We start from the raw sequence: 14,182 nt of genomic DNA, 5'->3' as shown, positions 1-14,182 counted from the left end.
ATGGCTCACGGGCCCAGCCACTCCGCAGCATGTGGGATCTTCCCGGACCGGGGCATGAACCTGTGTCCCCTGCATCGACAGGTGGACTCTCAACCACTGTGCCACCAGGGAAGCCCCTGCTTGTGTTTTTTGATACTATATCTAAGAAACTATTTTCCAATCCAGAGTCGTAAAGATTTATGCCTACGTTTTCCTTTAAAAGCTTCACAGTTTTAGCTCTTATATTTAGATCTTTGCTCCATTTTTAAGTTAGTTTTTGTATATGGTGTGAGTTTGGGTCCCACCTTACTTCTTTTGCATGGTTGTCCCAGCACCATTTGTTGAAAAGACTAATCTTTCCCTATTGAATTGTCACCCTTGTTGAAAATTAACTGACCATAAATGTAAGGATTTATTTCTTGACTCTCAGTTCTATTCCATTTGTCTTATATGTCTGTCTTTATGCCAGTACCACACAGTCTTGATTACTGTAGCTTTGAGGTAAATTTGAAATACAACTTTTTTCTTCTTTCTCAAGATTGGTTTGGTTATTCTGGGTCCCTAGAATTTCCATATGAATTTTAACGTCTGCTTGTCAATTTCTGCAAAGACACCAGCTGGAATTTTGATAGGGATTACACTGAATCTGTGTATCATTTTGGGGAGTATTACCATCTTAACAGTATTAAGACCTCCCATCTATGAACATGGAATGTCTTTGCATTTATTTATATCATCTTTAATTTCTTTCAACAGTGTTTTATAGTTTTTAGAGTACAGGTTTTGCATGTATTCTGTTAAATTTTTTCCTAAGTATTTTATTCTTTTTGAGGCTGTTGTAAATTGAATTGCTTTCTTAATTTCATTTTTGGGTTGCTTACTTCTAGTGTATAGAGATAGAGTTGATTTTTGTATATTGATCTTGTATCCTTCAACAGTGCTGGACTTAGTAATTCTAATGGTTTTTACGTGGATTCCTTAGGACCTTGAATACACAAGATCATGTCATCTATGACCCAGCTTTTAAAAATCACAACTCTTTCCACTACAACCATACTGTGTAGCCTGGGAAACTTATTGGGGGAAATCAGTTGACTTTTTGAGGTTATATTTAGGTAAGAAACGATTACCACTTTGTAATTATCTTTTTATAATCTTAAAAAAAAGTGCAGCAGACTTTCAGGCTAGAAACATTTGTGGAGAAAGCAAAGTCCCCAGAAATAAACCCAAAGGCTCTTTGAGCTTATTTGGTGAAGTCTTGCTTTAAATACTATCAGCATTATTTGGTGATATTATGGGAACTATAGACCTTCCAAACATAGTTTGTTTGGCACATATTGAAATAACAATGATTATACTTTGAGATAAGCACTCTAATTTGTGTTTACTTTCAGGAGGAGTGGCTGAGCTAAGAAAACTATGATTTTAAATATCCAAAATCTATATCTAGTGCTTCATTTATATTTCATTGCTAATTCAGTTTTGCTTCTTTGCCTACATGACCTCAACCTGGGGGTAAGATTTTAAGACCTTGTGCTTTAGACTAGGAGAGACCTTCTAATTTTTTTAAGTTAAGTTAGTAATCTGCCAAGTGATGCTTATTTGAAAGCCATCAGCAGGTGCGTTATGAATTATAGTCGTATTTATTTGTTTATTAATTTGTTTATTTCACGGAACCAAGGGACCAAAAAGCGTAAAACATTTTTCTCTTTCCTCTCCAGGACTGCAAGTTAGGAAGTTAGGTTTGAAAAGCTCAGGGAATGGTAAAGATTTAGTGATAGGATGACCCTAAGATGGACTCCTAGAGTCTTTTATGATAAAGCTCGTGGAATTTTACATGAAAGTGAGAGTACAGAGCAGTTTTGAAAATCACTTTGGTTTTTAGTTTCTGATTTTCCAACTATATGATGGAAGGAGTACTCTTACCTCTCATTGTCTCACCAAGGCATGGAGAAATCTTAAAACAATCAAATGTTAAGTGAGAAAGCTATTTGAGCCTCCTAAAAGGAGAAGAGAATATTAACCTGAGATGATATTACAGTGTCTTCCAAAGTGAGGGGGGAAATTCCAGAACCCATTGTGACTACTGGGCTTAGAGATGTTTGTTTTCATGAATGTACAAGAAAATGTTGAGGCCAAGCATTTCAGAAAATCAGTGCCCCCGAATGATTTCTTGCAGCAGGATGAAGTATTCAGACTTAAGAATCTATAAAATATTTTCAGAGAAAAAATGTGAGATTTCCAGAATGACAAAATTTAATATTTTAATTTCTTAAAAGAGTTGATTAGCCTTGAAAATGACTATAGAAATATTGGTAGTTTTCCTCTTTATCAGTAATAATGCTCATATCATTTGGTTTGTCCAGTTAGAATGACTTGGTAATCTTATGATATTTGAGTATACAAGCCTCTGTTAGGTAAGTTAAGAGAGTGAAAAATAAATTTTGTAGAGATTGTATCAAGTGGTAAAAAACTCCAGGTCTTATTTTTCTGCAGAATTCCATGACCAACTGTTCTTCCCGTAGCAACCTTTTCTTCACCACAAATGTAGCATCAAGTCCTTAGGGTTTGAAAATAATATTTGCTGCTGGCAGGTGATGCCAACATCTGTAAGTGCCTAGACCAGGATCTGTCCTGTCTCAGTGGCTTTGGTCCAATATGTTTTGATTGGACCCTTAATTCACTTCAAAAGAAATGAGCCCTTCTTCGTGCTGTTGCTCTTTACTGAAAAACTCCCTCACAGGTTCATCTGAATAAATCCTCCACAGCCTTTAGGACTCAGATCAAGTTTTACCTTCTCCAGAAAGCTTTTTTTTCTCCCACTGTTGTAAATGCATCCTTCCTTAAACTTGTGTTTCCTTGCCAAGAGGAACTGTTGCTGTTTAGCACTTAATCCAGTATACTGTTTGGATGTGTTGTTTAGTTGTTTCTTGTGGATTAGACTTGGATTCAGCACCGTGTCTTCTCCTGCCCTCCTACTTCCCGCAGGACCTAATACAGTGCTCCCAGCTGTGCTGGTTAACTAAGGACTGACGTTCTTACAGTGGCCAGTGTGTTAGAACAGCTGAGAACTGAAAATGGACCTCATTCTCAGGGTTGTGTAGTTTGTAAACTGTCCAACTCCAGGGAGCACTGGTCACATAGGCCATGAAGTGAATGTCAGTCACTGGATTGTACAACTTGCATGTCCCCTTGGGTCTACAAGTGGCCTGCCTGTGTGTACACTTACTGCATGACATTAGGTCTTCTGGAGAATCTTTTCTACCTCCTTCCTTTCATATTTTTTTGTCCGTTTCAGTCAGGAGTTTAAAAACCCTTCTATGAATCTTTAGAACAACGTTTTTCAAAATGAGGTTCTGGACCCTTGAATTAGAAAAACCCAGGAGGCTAATGAAAATGCAGGTTCTTTAGTTCACTTGAATCAGCCTAGGCCTGGGGCTGGAGATATTAATAAGGAAGACTGACAATTCTTTGCACTTCACTAAAATCTTAGGAAATGATTGTTGAAATGGCTTTTCAGTAGGGTGGAAACTGTGGTGCCTCAAAGGGTTAATACCACTGTCCTTAACCTGTTGCACTATTGTAAACCTTTTCTTCCTCATTTAAGTTCAGCCACAACTTAGTGAATAGTTGCTCTATGCCCACCATTGTGCAGGCACAAGGGGAGAAGCAGATGTGAAAAATATGGCCTTTGTTCTGAAGGTGCTAATAATCTATATAGAAAGAAAAGATGTATAATTAATGTGTATACTCACGCAGACCTATCTGCATACCTATACAATACTATATAGAGATATCTTTTTAAAAACACATCAGTAGGGGCTTCCCTGGTGGCGCAGTGGTTAAGAATCCGCCTGCCAATGCAGGGAACACAGGTTCGAGCCCTGGTCCGGGAAGATCCCACATGCCACGGAGCAACTAAGCCCGTGAGCCACAACTACTGAGCCTGTGCTCTAGAGCCCGCGAGCCACAGCTGCTGAGCCTGCGTGCCTAGAATCCATGCTCTGCAACAAGAGAAGCCACCGCAATGAGAAGCCCGCGCGCTGCAATGAAGAGTAGCCCCCGCTCGCCACAACTAGAGAAAGGCCGCGCACAGCAACAAAGACCCAACGCAGCCAAAAGTAAATTAATTAATTAATTAACTAAAAAAAAAAAAAAAAAAAAAAAAAAACATCAGTAGTTCAGGTCTGTAGGATTGACAGTTTGTAGAGTTGAAACATGTTTTAGAGATGACATATAGCTCTATACTTCAGGGGGACTAAATTTCAATACTTCAGGCAGGCATTTGCATAAGAGAGACGAGCTCTCATGGAATAGTGGAGAAAGCTCTAGACTTAAGGTTCAAAGTTCACAGTTTTGAATTAAAGTCAGAGCTCTGGTAAGCAGTGAATGATAGTTAATTATAGGAAAAATAAGATTGTTGGTTAGAGTCAGTCACATTTTAAATTCATTTACTAAGTTTTGAGTAACCTAAATTTATTATATATATTTATAATTTTATACCATATAAATATTAAAATGGATAATAAATGCCTTAGCTTTATATGCCAATATTGGGTTAATACCTTCTGTTACTTTTCTTTGTATTAATACATGTAATTTGCATATATTTAGCCTAAAACACATTTTTACTACATTAAATTGATTTAAATATCCAACTGACACACCCTTTTTATAACATGCCTGCTTTTGTAAATGTCTCTCATCTTGCTTACAGTGGTAGCAGGAGATACGGAGGGTCTTTTTGGGTAACTTCCTCGTCGCTGCTGTGGGAGTTCCTGTTGCTCATTGTAATTGTTTGCTGGGGTTGCCATAACAAAGTGCCACAGAGTGGGTGGCTTAAACGACAGAAATGAATTTTCTTACAGTTCTGGAAGCGAGAAGTCCAAGATCAAGGTGTTGGCAGGATTGGTGTCTTTTGAGGCCTCTGTCCTTGCCTTGTAAATGACAGTCTTCTCCTTGTGTCTTCACATGGTCTTCCTCTGTGCCTGTCCGTATCGTAATCTACTTTTCTTATAAGCATGGCAGTCATATGACATTAGGCCACCCCGCCCCCCGCAACGACCTCATTTTAACTTATCTCTTTGAAGAACTTGTCTCCAAAATATAGTCATATTTAAAGTCCTAGGGGCTATGGCTTCAACATACAAACGCAACACAGCATGTAGATCTCATGTCCTGTCACCTCTGAAGTCTTCTATTACAACATACCAAACTTTCATCATGAACTTCCGTCTTTCCAGCTCTATCACTAACTTCATCAAGATTTCCAGTGTTGGACTTTTTGTTCTCCAGAGTCATCATTTCTTTATGACTTTTACTTAACCTTCCATCCACCCATGTCTCCAGTATTGGGTTAACACCTTCTGTTACTTTCTATAGGATGTTGAAGGAGAGGTCAAGAAAAGGAAGGACCTCGTTTTTGACAGCTATCCCATGATTATTGCATTGAAAGGTTATTTTACCAGAATGCTGGGCAGAGAGGAATCTTTATTTCAGCAGCTTGGCAGAAAAATGGCCACCAAGTCATTTTTGTTTGTATATTTCTCTAAAATTTTATTATAGTATATAAACATTTTTTATAGAGTAAAAAATTGTGTTTTTTTTTCTTTTGGTCACATCTTTGTCATTTGAACATCGTTTCTCATTAGATCATTTATTGGTCTTGATTAGAAGATTGATTAGAAGATTGTGGGCCTTCCTTGAATCTATCCTGGGCCTGCTTCATACAGAGGCATAGAAATTTAGAATGGGAAAGGAGCTACAGATTATCTAGGTTAATATCTATTCTATCACATATAGCCACTAGAATAATACCTAGCACATGGTAAGTGCCTAAGAAATTTTAGCTACTATTAGTAGTAGAATTTAAACCCAAGTAATTTGACTTTCAGTTCGGTAATTCCTTCTCAGAGGTTTTAGAGCCAAAAAGAAACTTGCTGAGTCTCCTCCTACTTAGTTCATTTCATTCATCACTCCCCACTCAGATCCTCAATTCTTGATTCACTTCATTTTTCTTATGTCCTTTCTCTCTTTTTTTCTCTTTTTTCCTAAAAGTGGAGAAGACAGAATAAATTCAAAGAAATTGAGGGTTATGCTTAAAAACTTCTTATTTTATTGTCCTTATCAGGGCCAGCCTGAGGTTTTCTGCCATCTTTTATAAAATTTATGCCTGGCATAATTCTGATTTTTTACTGCGTTCTTCGTGCAGATACACACCCAATCTTATACTGATGGCAGCACTACTGTTTCTTCATGGCAAGACTTTTAAAATTTCTGGAAACTTTAAAAGCATGGAATAAAAACTTGTGAGTGTAAGGGTAGATGAAAGTAGGAAATTTGGGGGAAACAGTGGAAACACGTGCCAAGGTTTTTGGCACCCTTTAGAGAATTAAAGAATTTACCTCTTCTTTTAAAGGGAAAAAAACAAGGTAGCAGGCACAGTTTGCTCATAAAAGCGAGCAGGGTTGGTAGATATATTTAAAGATGTGAAGGCCAGGACAAATTCATTAATATAATTTGTGTCCCTTTACCCTCCAAGCATACACTCATGTTGGGAGGCGGAGAGACTAGTAAATAAAAACGTGAAGCTTTAGAAAAGTAAGGTTTTTCATAATGTTGGTTTCTGTTCTCTGTCAGTCCTCTTACAGTTTTGTGGTAGAGGCTAAAAAGAGGGGAAGAATCAATACTACAGTACATTTGGTAGCCCATCTTAAAATGGGATTATTTGGACCATTTGAGAACTTCTGTCAAGCCAGAGTATGCAGGATAAAGTTAAAGGATGGGGCTGTTGGCTGTTCTTCCCGTTACCTTTAAGTGTGGCCTGACGAACAGTGGAACTTTTTACAGCTTAAATAGAGTCTTAGTGCTGTTGAATATATGCTTCAAGATTTAGATCTAACTGATTTCTAAATCCTCAAAAACATTTTAATAGCTTGTTAAAGAGGACTATATTTAAGACTTGTGTCGTGTTCTATGTGTTTCTGTATGTATATGTGTGTTTCCTGCCACTAAAGATTGAATTATATCCCCTGTGCCTAGAAAATAATATTTGTTGAAACAAAACAGATGATGATATGAGATTTAGCTTATTACTTTGGTTTGCGACTGCCTTTTAGGGCTTTTTGTGTGCGTATGACTTCTTGATTTTTTCCTTTTATTGGATGGCGTTATTAACTTTGACTTCATGAGACTCCCAGTTCTATTTCTGCCATGATTTTATAATCTGTGTTTTTAAAGTTGAGTTACTTTTTATACAAAGAAAGTAGCAATATCCATTTAATAACAGGTTTTATAAGGAAGAACCCAATTTTCTTTGCTTTAATCAACCTTTCTTTTCTCTTTTCAGAGGACGTTAAGCAAGTTTTTGGACAGACCACAATTCATCAACATATTCCATTTAACTGGGATTCAGAATTTGTGCAACTACACTTTGGAAAAGAAAGAAAAAGACACCTGACATATGCGGAATTCACTCAGTTTTTACTGGTGGGTCTAGCCCTTATAAAAAGTTAAAAAGAGTGAAAAAGTAAAACTAGGATCGTGATGCACATTTGCTAACCCTGGCCAAACCATCCTATTTGGAAGTATTTCTTTATTAGTATGTAGAAACTATAGGATTAAATAGACTCTTACAGACTCTGCAGAACCCCTTCCTGCTTAAATGGAATACACATTGAGGACCCAGGAAATCAAGTGATGTGCTGAAAGGTCACATAAATCAGGAGGGACACAATCAGAACCTGAACTCTTGGCTTATGACTGGTTCCGCCACTACTTACCAATATTTTGTTTTCCCTTGGGAAATGGACAGGTGTCATCATCAGCATCTAACCATAGCATCATTTCACCTGAGGCCTTTTTATAGACAAGACACTGGATCTAGTCCTTGACTGCATATTGGAATCACCTGGGGAGCTTTAAAAACTATTGTTGTTTGGGTCCCCCATCTCTAGAGATTAGATTGTGTGTGTGTGTGTGTGTGTGTGTGTGTGTGTGTGTGTGTGTGTGTGTGTGTGTGTGTGTGTGATGGAGGGCAGGGAGGGACTGCTTGGGCCTTGGGGTATTTAAAGCTTTTCAGGCACTTCTGTTGTGTTGCCAAGTTAGAGAATCACTGTTCAGAGCACTAGCTGTCCGTATCCGGGGTTCAGCTCTGTGGGAGTTACCTACATCTCTGGGACGCCCCTGGCCCAGTCCCTCCTGACTTCCTCTCTTCACTCCCTGCTTCGTGATAATTTCACTAGGCCACTGATGATACTAACAGAAGGCTAATAACAAAATATGATCACAGTTTAGTTTTCCTCCTGAAGCATAATTTTAAGGCTGTGTTGGTTCGGATATTGTTTAGTCACTTGAGATCAATATCTAGATAATGTGTAGGTCTATGTGATAAACCACTCTTTCTTTCAGATTTTTATGCATTTGTTTTGTTTCTCTAACAATTTTATTTTATTAAATATAATATTTAAAAGGCTTGTTTAAGGGAATTAGTTTGCTGTGTTTAAGTTGTGGGTCTTGAGGAAGAATTTGCCAAGGAAACCATCTTTTTCTTCTTTTTTTTAAAAATTGAAATGTAGTTGATATACAATATTATGTTAGTTTTAGGTGTACTGTGTAGTGGTTTGACATTTGCATACATTCTGACATGTTCACCATGATAAGTCTGGTAACCATCTTTCCCCATACAGAGTTACTACAATATTGACCATATTCCTAATGTTTGTGTATGACATCCTCGTGGCTTCTTTATTTTATTACTGTAGGTTTATAGCTCTTCATCTCCTTTGCCTATTTTGGCCCCGCCCTCCCTGATCTGCCTACCCTAAACACCTTCTCTTCTTTGTTATTAGTAACATCAGCAGTGGGTATCTTGGTGGCCCTGCATCCTTCCTGCGCCTGTGACCTTGCCGGAGTCTTCTGAGGAGTGGTTGGAAGCACAGCTGTGGGGCGGAGGTGGCGGGTACAGGGACACACGTGCACCGTGCCCTGTGCTCGTTCACTCAGCATTTTGTGGTCTCCATTCTTAGGCACAGTGTATGTAATAGGTTGACTTTACTAGGTGCTTCTCTTTTTGACTTTCACTGGTATCGTTATGATATCTAAAATTTGTCACACTTTGTAGTTTGCTTTTATTTTCCCAGTCTTTGAAAACTTAAAAAACAAGATGTCTTAAACATGCCTTTGTATTTATTTTAAAATGTGTTAATGTCTTTGAATTCCCATTTGCAGTTCTATATGAACATAAACCTGCTTAAATAACTCAGGTGGAGAACGGAACGTGAGTTGTTAGGTTTGTGCTCTTGTTTATACAAGACATCGCGCTGCAGTAGGAGGTGGTATTCATTTTGATGAGGAATAATTACAATAATGCTATTGAGACAGATGCCTCCAATTGACTTTATGGAACACAGCCTAATTAACTTTTAGTCTTAATGGGATGTTAGCAGTGGTAAGGATGATCAGGTTTCCCTTTAAGCAAATATCAATTATGCCGAATTGAGTAAGCTGTAATCCACTCAGCTGCTTCTAGGCCTTCCTCAAGATAGGGACAAGCCAGAGGCAAAGATGAGATGACTCAGGGATTACTGATTAGGTTCCCAGCTGCAGCTTGTGGGGCATTCACTTGTGTTGGACTCCGTTCTATACTGGTGAATACACTCATCCCTCAGTGTCCGGCATGGGACAATTTTGACTTTGTAGCCAGAACGCAAGTGCTAAACTTTTACTAGATTAAAACGGTCTTGGTAGGTAATTAGGGCTTTGCTTTTGTGTCCCACTCCAGGCCCAGAGTTAAAGGAATTAATGGATGTGTCATGATAGACTTGCTATGAATGCCGATGAAATGCCAGTTTTGGTGTCTACCATGGGGTCACTGTCCCACTGCCCCCATTCAGATGCTTCCTTTGCTTTCTTTGAAGTCTTTTCTGAATGAAGGTAGAGCCTCAGACCTCAACTTCAAATACTTTGTTCTTTGGGGCTCTTTTCTGGACGCAGGGACCTTCTTAAGGATGTAAGTAAACGTAATTTCCTATGTTTGGGGCTCTTGCTTTATCAAGCATGTGCCCTCCTTTCTGCTGTGGAGCAGGGCTCAGAAACACAGGCACCAGCTCCCTGGCTGGCGCCAAGGTCGTGAAAGAACTGCCACCATGCATGCCACTTGCCTGTCACCTGAGGAGGAAGAGGAGCAGCCAGCCGTAGGGTCAACTTCACAGTGCCTGTGACCTCAAGGAGCGTGTTGTCGAAAACACCGGTCAATCCCACTGAAGGGCCTGGAAGGTATCAGCCTCACACTCTTGTGTGTTAACCTGTGCTTATGTATGTGCACGTGTTTGTGCCTGGTGAGCAGTGCAATTCTCTGCAACGTCAGTTTTTTTCCCCTTCATTTAAAAAATATTTTATTTTATTTTTAATTAATTATTTATTTGGCTGTGTTGGGTCTTTGTGGCTGCACACAGGATTTTCTCTAGTTGCAGTGAGGGGGGGCTACTTTTCGTCGCAGCGCGTGGGCTCCTCATTGCGGTGGCTTCTCTTGCTGCGGAGCACGGGCTCTAGGCACGCAGGCTTCAGTAGTTGCAGCACGCGGGCTCAGTAGTTGTGGCTTGTGGGCTCTAGAGCGCAGGCTTCAGCAGTTGTGGCGCACGGGCTTAGTTGCTCTGCGGCATGTGGGATCTTCCCGGACCAGGGATTGAACCCGTGTCCCCTGCATTGGCAGGTGGATTCTTAACTACTGCGCCACCATGGAAGTCCTAAAAAACATTTTACTGTACGGAAGCTGGTGTGAGTTTGTTATAAGCCACCACGTGGCTGTGAGGGCTCCACATGTTCACATGTTCGTCTGGGTACTGTCTGAGGTGGTTGGTGCCGGTCGTGGGCATCTATTGGATGCTGAGCTGGAATGTTGTTTTCTGTGCTTTGGTTATAAAATTCATAAAGTGGTGAATCAGTTTGATATACTTGGAGCTAAATTTGTCTTGTTTGTACTTTGTATCTAAATGATAGTGTAGAAGCAAGTAGCAGGGACGCAAAGCCTCCCTTCTAGAGTCTTGGTAGGGAAGGATTTCAGAAGGGAGTGGAGCTGCAGTCCTGTTACCCCATCCTTAATACTGTTGCATCCACTGCTGCTATCTTTTTTGTGCCGGGTTCTATCATCTCCACTTAACTGCATGAGTGATGGTGTGTACGTGTGAATGTGAATATAGTTTTATATGTTGCAGTGTATGTGTGTGTATTTTAAAATAGTCTATAAGCCTTTCCAACACATCTGTACTCTCAGCTCTTAGGGCAAAGCTCTAATTTTATGGTTACTAGTTGAAAAATGGATTTTAATACACTGAAAACAGTATATTTAGAAAACAGTTCTGAGAAATTTTCCTATTCTATGCCTGCTGGAACTCCTGTTCATAAATGATATGAACATAGAACTCTTTACCCTCTTTTGAAGTATTTTTGTTATTGTTACTTGCATGAGGCAAGCCACCCAATTCATCTGATGTTTGCTGAGGATGTAGGATTTGTCAAGAGGCCTTGTGCAAAAGGCTCAGAGGTGCAGAGGTAACAACTTTTGAAATACTTATAATGTACAAGTCTGGGCGCGTGTTCCTATGTTTATTCGCCTGACAGCTCAAAAAGCACAACTGCAAACAGATACAAAATGTATACCCTATGAGGATGCTCTTCTGTAACAAAAGTCCTTAAGGGTTTGTAGCATAAACCCTTATGGCAGGTGTAAACCCGAAACCAACATTCAAAGTGTGGTTAGAGCAGCCGTCCAAAGTACAAAATTAAAGGGCCAGATACTACTATAAGGTCTATTTAACAGACCCATTTTACAGATGAAGAGTCTGAGGCCTTTTACTTTAGAGTCTCTTAGCAGTATCTCATTTGTGATTTCGATTTGCATTTCCCTAATGACTGATGATGTTGAGCATCTTTTCATGTGCTTGTTGCCACTTTACGTTTTCTCTGGAGATGTGTCTGTTCAAATCCATTACCTTTTTCTTATTGGATGGGAGTCATAGGCAGTTGTGAGCACAGAGTGAAAGAAAGGCCTCTTAAGTTTTTCTGCCAAATTATTCTGTGGAGTCGGTACTGAGAGTCACTCTCAAAAAAAGAAGTCATAATAGCAACAACCTTTATAATTTACAAAGTGGTTTTAAATATCCTGTTTCTGATGCTAGCATCCCCCAATACCCTGAGAGGTAATTATAGTTATTTCCTATTATATACAAAAGAATAAACAGACTCTAGGGTAGAATTTTGCATTTACAGGTAATTTTATGGGGAAATGCTCATGGTTTTCAATGGGGTCCCAAAGGAGTACCCCAAAAGAGTACAGACCCGCTGTTCTAGAGCTTAACTTCTTCCATAAGATCACAGACATGTGAGGGATTAAAAAATATGATGCCATTACCACTATACTCCACTATGTTGTCTCCAGGGCCATGGCTATGAAGTTAGTTTCTCTTCCTGGAAAGGGCCATGTTTCTGAATGGGGATGTACAGTCATGCATTGCTGGACATTTAGCATTCCTGATCCCGGCCATTAATTGCCAGATATGATTATAAAAAAGCCATAGCAATGGGGCTTCCCTGGTGGCGCAGTGGTTGAGAGTCCACCTGCCGATGCACGGGACATGGGTTCGTGCCCCGGTCCGGGAAGATCCCACATGCCGCGGAGCGGCTGGGCCCGTGAGCCATGGCCGCTGAGCCTGTGCGTCCGGAGCCTGTGCTCCGCAATGGGAGAGGCCACGACAGTGAGAGGCCCGCGTACCGCAAAAAAAAAAAAAAAAAGCCATAGTAGGGGTACGTGTTATGGTTGTTTCCAGTTTTATTTTATTTTATTTTATTTTTTGGCCACACCGCACGGCTTGCAGGATGTTAGTTCCCCGACCGGGGATCCAAGCGTGGAGTCCTAGCCACTGGACCGCCAGGGAATTCCCCTCCAGTTACTTCTTGATAATGGTTTATAATCATGGGTATATATTTCACATATAATTATTACAGTTTAAAAATCATCTACACATAGGAGTTTCTAACGGCTCTGGTCTCAGGATAGAAAAGTCTCAGATTACTACCCAATGCGATATGCCTGTTAACTAGGAAACTGTTGCTGTTAACTACCTCTCCTGTAGCATTTTCCAGCTCAGAAAGTGCTTTGGCTTGTGTTGGTCTTTACAATTGCCTTAGGTGTTAAGCATTTGCTATTGTTTCTGTATGAAAGATGAGCATGTAGAAGCTTGGAGGAGTTTTTTTGTTCAAGATGAGACAGGTGGAATAGAAGTTGGTTTTAATTTTCCTAAATCTGTAGCAGTGTTTTCAAATTTTGTGTAAAATGTTTCTGAAGTGATTTTAAAAGGCGGTGCCCTCGGCCTCTGTCCCCACCAAGGGTCTGATTCAGTAGGTCTGGATAGGGCCTAAGAAATAGCCTTTCAAACAGGCGTCCTGAACTGTGATGTTCCAAACGGTCCGAGGGCCACACGTTGAGAAACATTGGTCTAGATGATAAAACCCTGACTGTTTAAAAGCACAGAATCTGGTGTTCAGGTCTCATCCTAAGGCTGATGGGGAGCTAGGAGAGGCAAACATGATCAGATTGGTGTTTCAGAAGGACTGCTCTGGCTGTTGTGTGGACAGTCAAATGGAGAGGGATCTGACTGGGAGAGGGAGACCATCTGGCCATTCTCCAATCCAAGAGAGAAATGATTATGGCTTGGGTTGGATGGTGATGGTGATGAGCTAAAGAAAATGGGTTCAAGAAAAGTTCAAGACATGGGCCTGACCAGACTTGGTGATGTGTTAGGATGGGGACAGTAAAGGATATGCAGAACTCATGGTTCACTCCTGGATTTTAGGCTTGGGCAAGTGGGAGGATGGTGGTGATTTACCAAAACTGGAAGCACAGGGGGATGGGATGGAGGACATGTTGGTGAAGGCCTGTGAGGAGTGCTTTGCATGTAATCACCACTAATCATTTCATGGAGCCAGGAAATTTCTTTTTTCAGAGCCCTTCCTCCTATTACTGTAGGAAGAAGAGTCATGCACAAATCAGCAGTGCTCTAAATTGGTGGCGAGGCCAGATTTTGAAGGTGGGATTCCATTAGTTAGCCAAGAAATGAGATAGCTGGCTTGGGAGGGAGTGGGGCTAAAAATCCTCTCTAATATCTTCTCATCAAATAGAGTTTAAGGGGCTTCTCTGGTGGCACAG

General features: G+C 40.2%; 1 protein-coding gene across 2 annotated transcripts in view; it reads left to right on the top strand.

Moving 5' to 3' along the window:
- The window catches only part of SLC25A13 (solute carrier family 25 member 13), a 204,986-nt gene that overhangs the window by 106,069 nt on the left and 84,735 nt on the right, over positions 1-14,182 (top strand). For both annotated transcript variants that reach the window (XM_032642844.1, XM_032642845.1), the window contains exon 5: positions 7,328-7,467. In XM_032642844.1, coding sequence (XP_032498735.1) covers positions 7,328-7,467 — 140 coding nt within the window. The remainder of the gene's footprint in view (positions 1-7,327; positions 7,468-14,182) is intronic.

The sequence above is a fragment of the Phocoena sinus genome, chromosome 9 (genome assembly GCF_008692025.1).
Source record: "Phocoena sinus isolate mPhoSin1 chromosome 9, mPhoSin1.pri, whole genome shotgun sequence".
NCBI classification, from domain to species: Eukaryota; Metazoa; Chordata; class Mammalia; order Artiodactyla; family Phocoenidae; genus Phocoena; species Phocoena sinus.
Note: the sequence above shows the minus strand (reverse complement) of the source record. Positions and strands in the feature narration are given on the sequence as shown.